This window comes from Rhinopithecus roxellana, chromosome 17 (genome assembly GCF_007565055.1).
Source record: "Rhinopithecus roxellana isolate Shanxi Qingling chromosome 17, ASM756505v1, whole genome shotgun sequence".
Taxonomy (NCBI): Eukaryota; Metazoa; Chordata; class Mammalia; order Primates; family Cercopithecidae; genus Rhinopithecus; species Rhinopithecus roxellana.
This window is the reverse complement of record NC_044565.1, coordinates 106,590,294-106,603,279: the sequence shown is the minus strand read 5'-3', so window position 1 is coordinate 106,603,279 and position 12,986 is coordinate 106,590,294. Positions and strand designations below refer to the sequence as shown.

Here is a 12,986-nt window from a genome sequence, read left to right as displayed (position 1 = left end):
AAAACAGAAACCAAAAGTGAGCAGAACTAGCTATACTTATACCAGATAAAACTGACTGTAAGTCAAAAGCAGTAAAAGGAGACAAAGAAAATCAGTGTATAGTAATAAAAGGATCAATTCAGCAAGAGGATCTAACAATTCTAAATATTATCTATGTACCCAACACCAGAGTGCCCATATATAAAAATCAAATATTATTAGATCTAAAGGGAGAGATAGACTTCAATAAAATAGTAGTTGGAGACTTCAGCAGTCTATTCTCAGCATTAAACTGGTCACCTAGACAGACATTCAACAAAGAAACAATGAATTTAAAGTGCACTTTAGAACAAATGGACCTAAGAGACATTTATAGAAGATTACATTCAACAGCTACAGAATACACATTCTATTCATAAGTACATAATACATTTTCCAGGATGGACCATGTGATTTGGCCATAAAACAAGGCTGAGCAAATTTAAAAGAGTTGAAATCATATCAAGTATCTCTTCTGATCACAAAGGAATAAAACTAGAAATCAGTAATGGAGAAAATTTCAAAATAAAGCAAATATACAAAAATTAAACAACCTGCTCCTGAATGACTAATAGGTCTATAGAGAAATTAGGAAAGAAATTTTTAAAATGTTTGAAACAAATGACAAAAGAAACACAACATACAAACCTATAGGCCGGTCGCAGTCACTCACACCCGTAATCCCAACACTCTGGGAGGCTGAAGCAGGTGGATCACCTGAGGTCAGGAGTTCGAGACCAGCCTGCCCAATATGCCAAAACCCCGTCTCTACTAAAAAAATACAAAAAAAGAAAAAAAAAAAAATGCCGGGCATGTTGGCAGGTGCCTGTAATCCCAGCTACTTGGGAGGCTGAGGCAGGAGAATTGCTTGAACCCAGGATGCAGAGGTTGCAGTGAGCTGAGATCACACCACTGCACTCCAGCTTGGGTGACAAGAGTGAAACTCAATCTCAGAAAACAAACAAACAAACAAACAAACAAAACAAATGATAAGAACAAAAAAACCTATGAGATATAGCAAAAGCAATATTAAAAGAAATTTATAGCAATTAACACTGATATCAAGAGTATAAAAATTTCAAATAAACAACCAAATGATGCATATCAAGGAATTAGAAAAAGAGGAACAAACCCAAAACCAAAATTAGTACAAGGAAATAAATAATAAAGATCAGAGTACAAATAAATAAATTTGAGACTTTAAAAAGTATTATAAAACATCAATGAAATTAAGTTAGTTTTTTGAAAAGATAAACAAAATCAACAAATCACTAGCTAACCATGAGAAAAAGAGAAAAGAGCCAAGAAAATAAGGAATAAAAAAAGGAAACATTAAAACTCATACCACAAAAATACAAAGGATCATTACAGACTATTATGAACAAGTACACACTAACAAATTGGAAAACCTAGCAGAAACAGATACATTTCAAGACACAATCTACCAAGATTGAATCAAGAAGAAATAGAAAACCTGAACAGACTATGAATAACAAGACTGAATTTATAATAAAAAGTGTCCCATTAAAAAAAGCCCTTGACTCAATGACTTCACTGTAGAATTCTGCCAAACATTTAAGGAACTAACACCAACTCTTTTCAAACTGTTGCAGAAAATTGAAGTGGATCTCTTCCAAGCTCATTCTACAAGGCCAGCATTTCCCTGATATCAAAGCCAGACAGGGACTAAAAAAAAAAAAAAAAAAAAAAAAGTAGAAAACTATAGACCAATATCTCTGATGAACATAGTTGCAAAAACCCTCAACATAATACTAGCAAATTGAATCTAGCAGCACATTAAAAAGATCATTCACTATTATCAAGTGGGATTTATCTCAGGGATGCAAGGATGGTTCCATATATGCAAATTAATAAATGTGACACATCAGGTCAACAAAGTGAAGGACAAAAAACATATATTCATCTTAATAGAGACAGAAAAAGCATTTGGTAAAAGTCAACATCCATCCTTGATAAAACTCCTAACAAATTAGGTGTAGAAGGACCATATCTCAACACAGTAGAAGCCATGTATGACAAACCCATAGCCACCATCATACTGAATAGCAAAAAGTTGAAAGTTTTTCCTCTAAGAACTGGAAAAAGACAAGGATGCCCCCTTTCACCACTCTTAATCGACACAGTAAAGTAAATATGAGCCAGCAAAATTAGGATAAGAGAAAGAAAAAAAAGGTCATCCAAATTGGTGAGAATGAAATCAGATTGTCCCTGTTTGCAGATAACATGATCGTATATACATATAAACCCTAAACACTCCACAGAACACTCAGAATTGATAAACTGATGAAGTTGCAGGATACAAAAAATCAACATACAAAAATTAGCTGAAAAACAAATCAAGAAAGCAAGCCCATTTACAACAGCAAAAACAAGATACCTAAGAATAAATTTAAGGAAGTGAAAGATCTCTACAAGGAAAACTATAACACATTAATGAAAGAAATTGAAGAGGACAGAAAAAGAAAGATAGCCCATGTTTATGAATTGGAAGAATTGATATTATAAAAATGGCCGTACTACTAAAAGCAATCTACAGATTCTGTGTAATTCCTATCAGAATTCCAATGATATTCAGTGTCTCAAGTCTGTAATCTCAGTACTTTAGAAGGCCAAGGCAAGAGGACTGCTTGAGTCCAGGAGTTGGAGACTAGCACGGGAAACAAAGTGAGACCCCGCCTCTACAAAAATAAAAAATTAGCCAGGTGTGGTGTCACACGTCTGTGGGCCAAGCTACTTGGGATGTTGAGGTAGAGGGTTCACTTGAGCCCAGGAGTTAGAGGCTGTAGGGAGCCATAATTGTGCCACTGCAGTCCAGCCTGGACAAAAGAGTGAGACCCTGTCCTGGAAGGAAAGGGAAGGGAAGGGGAGGTGCAGGGAGGGGGGAAAAAAGGGAAGGGAAAGGAGAAAGAAGGGAAGGGGGAAGGGAGAAGGAAGGGAAGGGAAAGGAAGGGAAGGGAAGGGAAGGGAGGAGGAAGGAAGGAATGAATAAAGGAAGGGAGGAAGGGAGGGAGGAGGAAGGAAGGAAGGAAGGAAGGAAGGAAGGAAGGAAGGAAGGAAGGAAGGAAGGAAGGGAGGGAGGAAGGAAGGAAGGAGCTGGAGGAATCACATTACCCACTTCAAAATATAATAGAAAGCTATAGTAATCAAAACATCATGGCACTGGCATAAAAACCGACACATAGACCAGTGTAACAAAAGAGAGCCCAGAAATAAATCCACATATTTACAGCCAACTTATTTTCAACAAAAGTACCAAGAATATTCATTAGGGGAAGGGAAAGTTTCTTCAATAAAGGATGCTGGGAAAATTGGATACTCATACTCAGAAAATCAAAATGAGACCTCTGTCTCTTACCATATACAAATATCAACTAAAAATGGATTAAAGACTTAAATGTAAGACCTGAAACTATGAAACTACTAGAAGAAAACACAGCAAAAATACATCAGGACATTGGTCTAGGCAAATATTTTATGGCTAAGACCTCAAAAGCATAGGCAACAAAAGCAAAAATAGACAAATGATATATATCAAACTACAAAGTTTCTGCATGGCAAAGGAAACAGTCAACAAGGTGAAAGGCAATCTGCAAAGTTGGAGAAAATATTTGCAAAAGATTCATCCAACAAGGGAGTAATATCCAAACCTCAGTATTATGCAATATACTCTTGTAACAAACCTGCATATGTACTCCTTGAATCTTAAAAACAACAAAGCAAAAAAAGCTTTGCTTTTGGCCTCAGTCTCAGCTTGTGACTTGCCTTCTTCACTAAGCTTAATTATCTCTAGCTTTTGATTTTGAGTGAGAGATGTGTGAGTCTTTCTATGACTTAAACAATTAGAAGGCATTGTAGGGTTTGTAATTTGCCTAATTTCAATATTGCTGTGTTTCAGGGAACAGGTAGGCTCTGTCACCCAGGCTGGAGTGCAGTGGCACAATCTCGGCTCACTGCAACCCCCGCCTCCCGGGTTCATGCCATTCTCCTGCCTCAGCCTCCCAAGTAGCTGGGACTACAGGTGCCTGCCACCACACCTGGCTAATTGTTTTGTATTTTTAGTAGAGACGGGGTTTCACCATGTTAGCCAGGATGGTCTCAATCTCCTGACCTCATGATCCACCCACCTCGGCCTTCCAAAGTGCTGGGATTACAGGCGTGAGCCACTGCACCCAGCCCTCTGTGCTGGGTTTTATGATGTCATCCAATAACTCACAACTATGTAATTTATCTCCTTTTTACAGATAAAGAAATGGGGGCTCAGAGCAGTCAAGAACATTCCCCGTTATTCGTCAGTGAAGCAGAAATTGTGGTGTCCTTGTGTAAGTTCAGTTTATACTTTACATTATACTGTGCTCCAAAATATCTGATATTCACTTTCAAAGTATGTGTAGGAAGTTTACTATGATGATGCAGGGACATTGTACAGAATCCAGTCCCTTGACTCTCAGGTCCCCAGAACACTCACTTCACAATTTTGTTGACATCAAATTAAAGCTGGCACTCTCTTGGCTGGTTTTCTCTGCTCTTTCTGGGCACTCCAAAGCTTCTGTACTTACATGCTACAATTCCAGTCACAGGAAGATGCTGACTTGGTTCTTTAGTCCCAGATCCATATTCCTGAGAAAACCTAACTGCCTAGGCTCAGGTCAGAACTCTCTGTTTCAGTTGATTATGGCTGGGCCTACTGCCCCTCTGTATGGTGGTGGGGCAAAAGTTCCCAGAGAGAGGCAGGGGTGACAGGGACTGTTGTCGTCTCAAATGCTAGGCAGACATCTGGGGTGGTAACCACTACATCTGTTTACAGTGAGCACATCCTTGCAGGGAAACTGGGTTAATCATCTCTATTATTGAAACTCAGAGGCACAGTGTTTCTTCATAGGAATTTTCTTTCTTTTTTGAGATGGGATCTCGCTTTGTCGCCCAGAATGGAGTGCAGTGGTGTGATCTTGGCTCACTGCAGCCTCCCCTCCCGAGTTCAAGCAATTCTCCTACCTCAGCCTGCTGAGTAGCTATGACTACAGGCATGGGCCAACACGCCTGGGTAATTTTTGTATTTCTAGTAGAGACAAGGTTTCACCATACTGGCCAGGCTGGTCTTGGACGCCTGACCTCAGGTGATCTGCCCACCTTGGCCTCCCAAACTGCTGGGATTACAGGTGTGAGCCATCGCGCCCAGCCTATTTATAGGAATTTTCTCTATGTATATAATAATTTGAAGATCACAACTAGATGCCTTTTCGTGTAATCGTATCTTGAATGCAACAAAGATTTTTTCTACATAGAAATTATACATAAATAACTCACTGCTTTTTAATACCCATGAAAAAGCATTAGCTCAAAGACACTTGCAAAATTGTTATCAGGCTGTTTTCCTTGGTGTGTATTAAGTTTGGAGCAAAGGGGATTTTCAGATACCAAGACAAGGTAGAAGTCTTCCACCAAGCTGAAATCATTACACTGCAATTTAATCATATGATACAACCAATTTTTTGAAGTGTTATACCATTCACCAAATAAAACGATTTTTAGGGGAAACTTTACATCCTCAATACTATACACTTCCAGCTGCACCACCACCTAACATGGACTTTAAAAAGAATACAAAGTACAGTATGCCTTCTCAGTGCCTTGTTAGTAATTGTTACAATTCTGCCAAACTTTGTTTAAAGAAATACAATTCTCAATCTTACACTGTTCAGAGCACAAGCATAGCTTACTGTACACAAGAGATGTGCATCCGTTCCCACTCCTCAGGGACTGTATGAATTTGGCTTTTTTTTTTTTTTTTTAGACGGAGTCTCACTCTGTTGCCAGGCTAGAGTGCAGTGGTGTGATCTCGACTCACTGAACTCTTGTCTTCTGGGTTCAAGTGATTCTCCAGCCTCAGCCTCCCAAGTAGCTAGGACTACAGGCGCACACCACCAAGCCCGGTTGATTTTTTTTTTTTTTTTTTTTGTATTTTTAGTAGGCACGGGGTTTCACCATGTTGGCCAGGATGGTCTTGAACTCTTAACCTCATGATCCACCCACTTCAGCCTCCCAAGGTGCTGGGATTACAGGCGTGAGCCACTGTGCCCTGTGAAATTTGGCTCTTAAGAAACCAAGGAGAAATGTGTGCACTAGGCCCAGGGCTGAAGAGCTGCTTCTCATCAGATGCCTCTCTTGGTCTGGCTGCTGTATCCAGTCCTATCCGGGGTTAGCTCTGTTCCTCCTTCTTGTGGCATCTGTGTTCTCTGTCTGCTCTGTCTCTCCCCATCTCCCAGTCCAAACATCCAAAGAAATTAGTTATCTCCAGGAGATCGAGACCATCCTGGCTAACATGGTGAAACCCCGTGTCTACTAAAAATACAAAAAATTAGCCGGGCGTGGTGGTAGGCGCCTGTAGTCCCAGCTACTTAGGAGGCTGAGGCAGAATGGCGTGAACCCAGGAGGTGGAGACTGCAGTGAGCTGAGATCGCACCACTGCACTCCAGCCTGGGCGACAGAGCGAGACTCTGTCTCAAAAAAAAAAGAAATTAATGACCTCTGCCCCTAACTAAACAAAGCCCTTCATCTAAGGCCAACCTTACGTTGGCAGCCTTAGCCAGACATCTGCTTCTGGTCAAATCAATGTCTTGTCCACAGGGAGGCTTAGTGCTGTTTCTAGTTTTAGCTGGATGCAGGGTGTCAGACATGGCAGGTACCACGGTCTACCTGGCAGGTATCAAAGAGTTGGCTGACATTCTCTCAACCACCTAATAGGTCCCAACCATGTAAGGCCAGTAGTAAAGGAGTTTGCAGTTCCATTTCATAAACCAATGAACAACCCCAAAGAGACAGCGTCTAACATAAAAGAGCAGCCATAAAAATATACAGTTAAACATATTTAATAGAAATATTAAAATAATCATTACACTTCCTCTCATTGCAGAAACCATGAAAGAATAGGCCTTTTGTAATCAAAGTAATAATTTTGTATCATGCAAAAAGGTATTTTTGTTATGACATTCATAAGTAGAGACTATATTTTAAAACAAGTTTATACAGACTTCAAAAGGTCTGAAGTCAAAGAGAAAGTAAAATATATTTAAATATGATTAGTTACATTGTAGGCAGGTGGCATACTCAAATTCACAGTTTATAAAGTAAAAAAACTAAACTCTTCATGTCAGCTCTGAAATAGATGCATTTTCATTAATACATTCACTAGTTAGGTCTGTTCTTCTAAGACAGGAGGAAAGACAGATATATGAGATATTATTTAAAGAACAAACTCAACATATCAGCAGCAAATTTCAGTTAAACTAAATTGGAAACCAATGTTCTGCATAACCAAAGTGCAAAGTCAGTTCTCCAGCTCAGAATGAAAATTAAGACTAGAAACTGAAGGCTTAAGAGAACTTCTGAGAGCATACTGTGTGGTGATTAACACATAAATATTAAAAATAGAATTCTCAAATTTTTGATTTAAGAATAACACAATTTTGATCTAGTCATTAAAACATATGCAGAGGCGTCAAAGGCAAGTAACACTACCACCTAAGTTTATTCAGAGGAACTGTGAAGATGTAGCATGGACCTCTAAGGTGTCTTTCTAAAATCCCTTCTGATGGAAAGCTGATGGAAAGCTTACGGAACACTATCTGCCACAACACTGAAAGCACCAGTTTTATACTTAGATACAATGCTGAGTGATATAGTCACTGTTGTGATAGGTTTTTATTTGGGAAAATGCAGAGGATTCTCAAAACAGATTCATGGCTTGCATGTAGTGATAGCATACCAAGAGCCTGGAGAGACAGCATGAAATCACCTCAACTCAGGGGGTGGGCCCGCCTATTCATAGTCAGTGTTACACTAGCCAGCTCCAGGGCTCTGACAACATCATGAGTTTTGAGAGAATATACTTTAAAGAAAAAAAGAACAGTTTATTTTAAAGTAACTAAATTATATTTCAACTTAGCACAATTAACTGCAGCATATTTACTTCATAGCCCCTTAATAAACATGTCACTTTTACCAATAAAGCTTTTTCCTTCATATTCTAATCACAAAAATTTCTCAACAATTTATAACTAATAACAATCTACAAATCTGACCTTGCAATAAATAGTCATAAAACATTATTTTTATTTTATTACTATTATTATTTTTAGAGACAAGGTCTCGCTCTGTTCCCCGAGCTGGAGTGCAGGGGTACGATCACAGCTCACTAGCCTCAAGTGATTCTCCAGCCTCAGCCTCCCAAAGTGCTGAGATTACAGGCCTGAATCACCACACATGGCCTTGAAACATTCTTTTTAAAGCCTAAATTCCAGTTGGTATGGTACCAAAATTTAGTTTAACTTCAAAATTCACAGTACTGCCGAGAAATGGGTCCTGAGGTTCCAGAGAAGTGGGGAGTGAATTCATTCCTGGTGGTTTTATTCTGGCAGCATGCACGGGAGATCACATGAGTTAGAGGGCTGTCGCCTGGTATCAACACTTCAAGCTGTTGTACTTCTACTTCAAGTTGAAACTTTTAAAATACATCTGTCATACAGATGTACAAATATATGTAGCTGCAAACATATATACACACTTTTGGACAAAAGAATGATGGTAATATACATGAACCATTTTTGTAAATAGATTCTATTTGGTTAATAAAAATATTCCTTCCATCAATCTATCGAAGTCCAGACCAACTGTGAAGATAGGATGCCCATCCAGAAGAACGGGAAGCATTTTCTTCCTCACCTTTGGAAAGTAAAAAGAGAGTATTAAAATTTCTCAATGTAAAATCTGTATTTTAGAACGTCTCTACAATATAAGCAAATAATGTCTTTTTTACTGATTACATGCCTTTTTTAGGGGCCGGGGGGGTTCTTTTTTGTTGAAACAAGGTCTTGCTCTGTTGCCCAGGCTGGAGTGCAGTGGCATGATGAGACTTCAATGTAGCCTAGATCTCCCAGGCTCAAGTGATTCCCCCACCTCAGCCACCCAAGTAACTGGGACCATAAGATGTGTGCCACCATGCCTGGGTAAGTTTTTTTTTTTTTTTTTTTTTTTGTAGAGATGCGGGTCTCACTGTTTTCCAGGCTGGTCTCAAACTCCTGGGCTCAAGTGATCCTCCCACTTCAGCCTCACAAAGTGTTGGGATTACAGCCATGAGCCACTGCACCCATTCATATGTCATCCTTTAGACATATTACTTACTAAATTTCTCTTTTTAAAGGATATACTGAATTTCTGGTTGAGCCAACTTAACAGCTACTTTTATTTTAGCTTTAAAACATTGATAAGCAACATGAAGCAATCTAGAACTTAACCTCTGAATGGCTTTATTAAAGAAATCCAGCTATGAAAATTATGCAGAAACGATTCTCTACAAACAATCCTACCAGCACATAAGAAATTCTTCCTCTATTCTGAAATACCATCTTCTTATAACATACTTTGATGTTATGAATCAATGTCTGTTCTTGAACATTATTTATTGTCTTTCCCTTTTAATTCCAAAATAGGATTTCTAGCACAACTAAATATTGTTGACAATAAGAGAATGAAAAAAAAATTCTTTTAAAACAGAAGCTTATATGCAACTTAGAATCTAAAATCAATAGATTTATGGTAAACCTTACAACTTAACCAAAACAAACAAAACCCAAAGTTTTAATCATTTAAAAAAAATGTTTATTGAGGTACAACTTACATTTATAGTAAAACTTGCCCTTTTCAGCATATGGAACTGAGTCTTGACAAATGCACAGTAATGTACCACCACTGACCAAGGCCTGGCACATTTTCACCTCCTCAAAGTTCTCCCTGGCTTCTTCTCCCACTCCTTAGCAACCACTAACCTGTTTTCTGTCCTTACAGTTCTGCTTTTTTCCGAGTGTCATATAAGTAGAATCACACTGTACATCGTCTTTTGAGTCTGACCTCTGTCAACTGGCATAATGCATTTGAGAATTATCCATGTACTGGCAGTACATTCTTTTTTTATTGCTGAGCAGTATTAAATTGCATGGCTGTACCAGTTTGTTTATTCATTTGCTAGTTGAAGGATAACTGAGATCTCCCTAGTTTTTAGCAATTGTAAAGACAGTTTCTATGAATAATTGTGTACAGGTTTTTCATGAAATGTTTTGGAGATATAATTCATATACCACACAATTCACCTTTTCAAAGTGCACAGTTCACTGGTTTTTAATGTATTCACAAGGTTTGTGCATACGTTTCTGTGTGAATACAGGTTTTCATTCCTCTTGGATCAAGATATTTAATTTGGTAGTACCCTTCCAGACACCTTTCTGTGTTTTCATACATATACATGTACCAGTTTGATCTCAGGCAGAGAAGCATTTTCAAAATTTTACATGGGGAAACTCTTTCTAGAGTTAAAGCCATTTTCATTTATTTTTCTGTTCTGTCTGGTTTTATCTGCATATTATTTACAATCTGCTGCATAACAAATTACTACAAACTTAGTACCTTAACACATTTCACAGTTTCTGTGGGTCAGGAGATCAGAAACGGTTCTGTTTTCAAGGTCTCTCACAGAGCTGCAACCAAGATGTTGGCATGGCTGGGGTCTCATCTGAAGGCTGGACTGGAGAAGAATCTACTTCCAAACTTATGTGCTAGTTGGAAGAATTTAGTTCCCCAAGGCTGCTAAGCTGATGGCCTGTTCCTTGCCTATGGGCCTGTCTAGGATGGTAGCTTGTTTCATCAAAGTGTTCAAGCAACAAAGGCAGAGAGAGTCTGCTAGCAAGATAGAAGCCACAATCTCTTGTAAGCTATCGCTTTTGCTGTATTCTACTGGTTAAAAATAATTCATTAGGTTAACCTACTGGCTCTAAAGGGGAAGAGATTATACAAAGGCATGAATTTCTGGAGGAGTGAATGAGGGCAAAGAATTCTGAGAAGTCTGGCTTCCACAATCTTTAGAACTTCTAGAAAGTAAGAGGAAGGGCCGGGCGCGGTGGCTCAAGCCTGTAATCCCAGTACTTTGGGAGGCCAAGACGGGCGGATCACGAGGTCAGGAGATCGAGACCATCCTGGCTAACACAGTGAAACCCCGTCTCTACTAAAAATACAAAAAATTAGCCGGGCGAGGTGGTGGGCGCCTGTAGTCCCAGCTACTCAGGAGGCTGAGGTGGGAGAATGGCGAGAACCCGGGAGGCAGAGGTTGCAGTGAGCTGAGATCCGGCCACTGCACTCCAGCCTGGGCGACAGAGCAAGACTCCGTCTCAAAAAAAAAAAAAAAAAAAAAAAAAGAAAGAAAGTAAGAGGAAGAAATAATGCCTAGGGATGGACAACTTGGCACTGGTTATGTGTTCCAAGTGAGGTAACCTTGTTCCCAAGAATAAAGAGAACCAGATGACTGTAAACATTTCCCTAAACTGAAATGCAGACTGTTGTATGTTCACCTGAAATGAATGGTATAAGCCGAGTATAAGATTTTTGACAAAATAAAAATTTTGCTGTGTTCTCAGATCTGGCAGGCCCCTGCCCTTATGCAGACAATGTTCCTGGCAGCTATTCATCTCCTTAGGTAAATAAGAACTTGAGAAAAGCTGTGCTGCGATAGGGTGCATTTGCTCTTGCCTTGGAAGGTCGTTTTCTGATAAGGTTCTATATCCTCTGCAAATCAAGTCAGGTACTTACAGTGAGTATGCATTCTCCTCCTGCCAGTCTGGATATGATCAAAAAGCCTGTAACAGGCCGGGTGCAGTGGCTCACACCTGTAATCCCAGCACTTGGGGAGGCCAAGGTGGGTGGATCATGAGGTCAGGAGATCGAGACCATCCTGGCTAACACGTTGAAACCCCATCTCTACTAAAAATGCAAAAAATTAGCCGGGCACGGTGGCGGGCGCCTGTAGTCCCAGTTACTCGGGAGGCTGAGGCAGGAGAATGGCGTGAACTCAGGAGGTGGACCTTGCAGTAAGCTGAGATTGCACCACTGCACTCCAGCCTGGGCGACTGAGCAACACTCCGTCTCAAAAAACAAAAAAACAAAAAAACAAAAAAAAAAACAAAAAAAGAAGCCTATAACAGGCTTGGCCTATTTTCCTATTGGTTTGTTGGGCTTTTTTTCCTCTTTATTTACTTGTAGAGGGTTTTAGACCTCTGTGTATGTATGGTGTACAAGTGACAATATTCAGATCTGTAAACTGTAACCCAGTCTGGGAGCAAAGATACAGAAAAATGACTTACTTCCTGCTTGAGTAGTGAAATTGAGATTCAAATTTTGCATACAGAATTACTATATGGCTAACTTACTTGGAGGGCAAAGCTGACTTACCACAAGTCTATCTCAAATAGAAAAGAAACACTCAATTTGTCAACTATGCTGTTTTTTAATGTGTGTGGGGGCAGGGTGAATGAACATTTGTGATACATGGAGAGGAGCAATCTATACTTAGCAGTATCTATTTGACATTAATTGTTTGGGGACTACTGCTACACTCTAAGTGATTTTACCTTGTAACAGAATTGTAACAGGCTACTCTGAGCAGCTCATGCCATCTCCTTGAAATTTAATGTGTTTATTTATAAAGAGTTTGTGTTTGTTTATTTATAAGGAGTTTGATGCTCCTTTTCAGAGTTGGGTAATCTACTTTACCCTCTAAGCTAATGTTTCCCAAATACATCCAAACCCACAGAAAGGAAAACTATTCCCCATAAACTTACAGCCAACATCATAAACATTTTATATCTAGAGCTGATGATAGAGTCAGGTATTTACCAATACTCAAGCATATATGTAGAGTTTCAAGAAATAATTGCTTACCCTTACTAACATATTCTAATGTTTGACATACTATTTTAATTTTTTTTAAAAAATGGGATTTTACTCTGTCGCCCAGGCTGAAATGCAGTGGCATGACCAGGATTTCGACCAGAAGTTTGACTACAGCCTCAAATTCCTTATAATAAACAATCCTGCTGCCTTAGCCTCCTGAGTAGCTAGGACTACAG

At 39.2% G+C, this 12,986-nt stretch overlaps 1 protein-coding gene and 1 long non-coding RNA gene across 5 annotated transcripts in view; one reads left to right on the top strand and one right to left on the bottom strand.

The window, feature by feature from the left end:
• Nucleotides 1–8,772, top strand: part of LOC115894260 — a 39,195-nt gene extending 30,423 nt beyond the window's left edge. Inside the window, exons 2-3 of the long non-coding RNA XR_004054338.1 lie at nucleotides 4,281–4,358; nucleotides 8,696–8,772. This is a non-coding gene — a long non-coding RNA (uncharacterized LOC115894260). The remainder of the gene's footprint in view (nucleotides 1–4,280; nucleotides 4,359–8,695) is intronic.
• Nucleotides 6,882–12,986, bottom strand: part of GCC2 (GRIP and coiled-coil domain containing 2) — a 65,629-nt gene continuing 59,524 nt past the window's right edge. For all 4 annotated transcript variants that reach the window (XR_004054336.1, XM_010368672.2, XM_030921120.1 and 1 more), the window contains one exon: nucleotides 6,882–8,757. Coding sequence is in view for 3 of the 4 variants with exons in the window: in XM_010368672.2 (XP_010366974.1) it covers nucleotides 8,687–8,757 (71 nt within the window). In the remaining variant the exon portion in view is untranslated. The remainder of the gene's footprint in view (nucleotides 8,758–12,986) is intronic.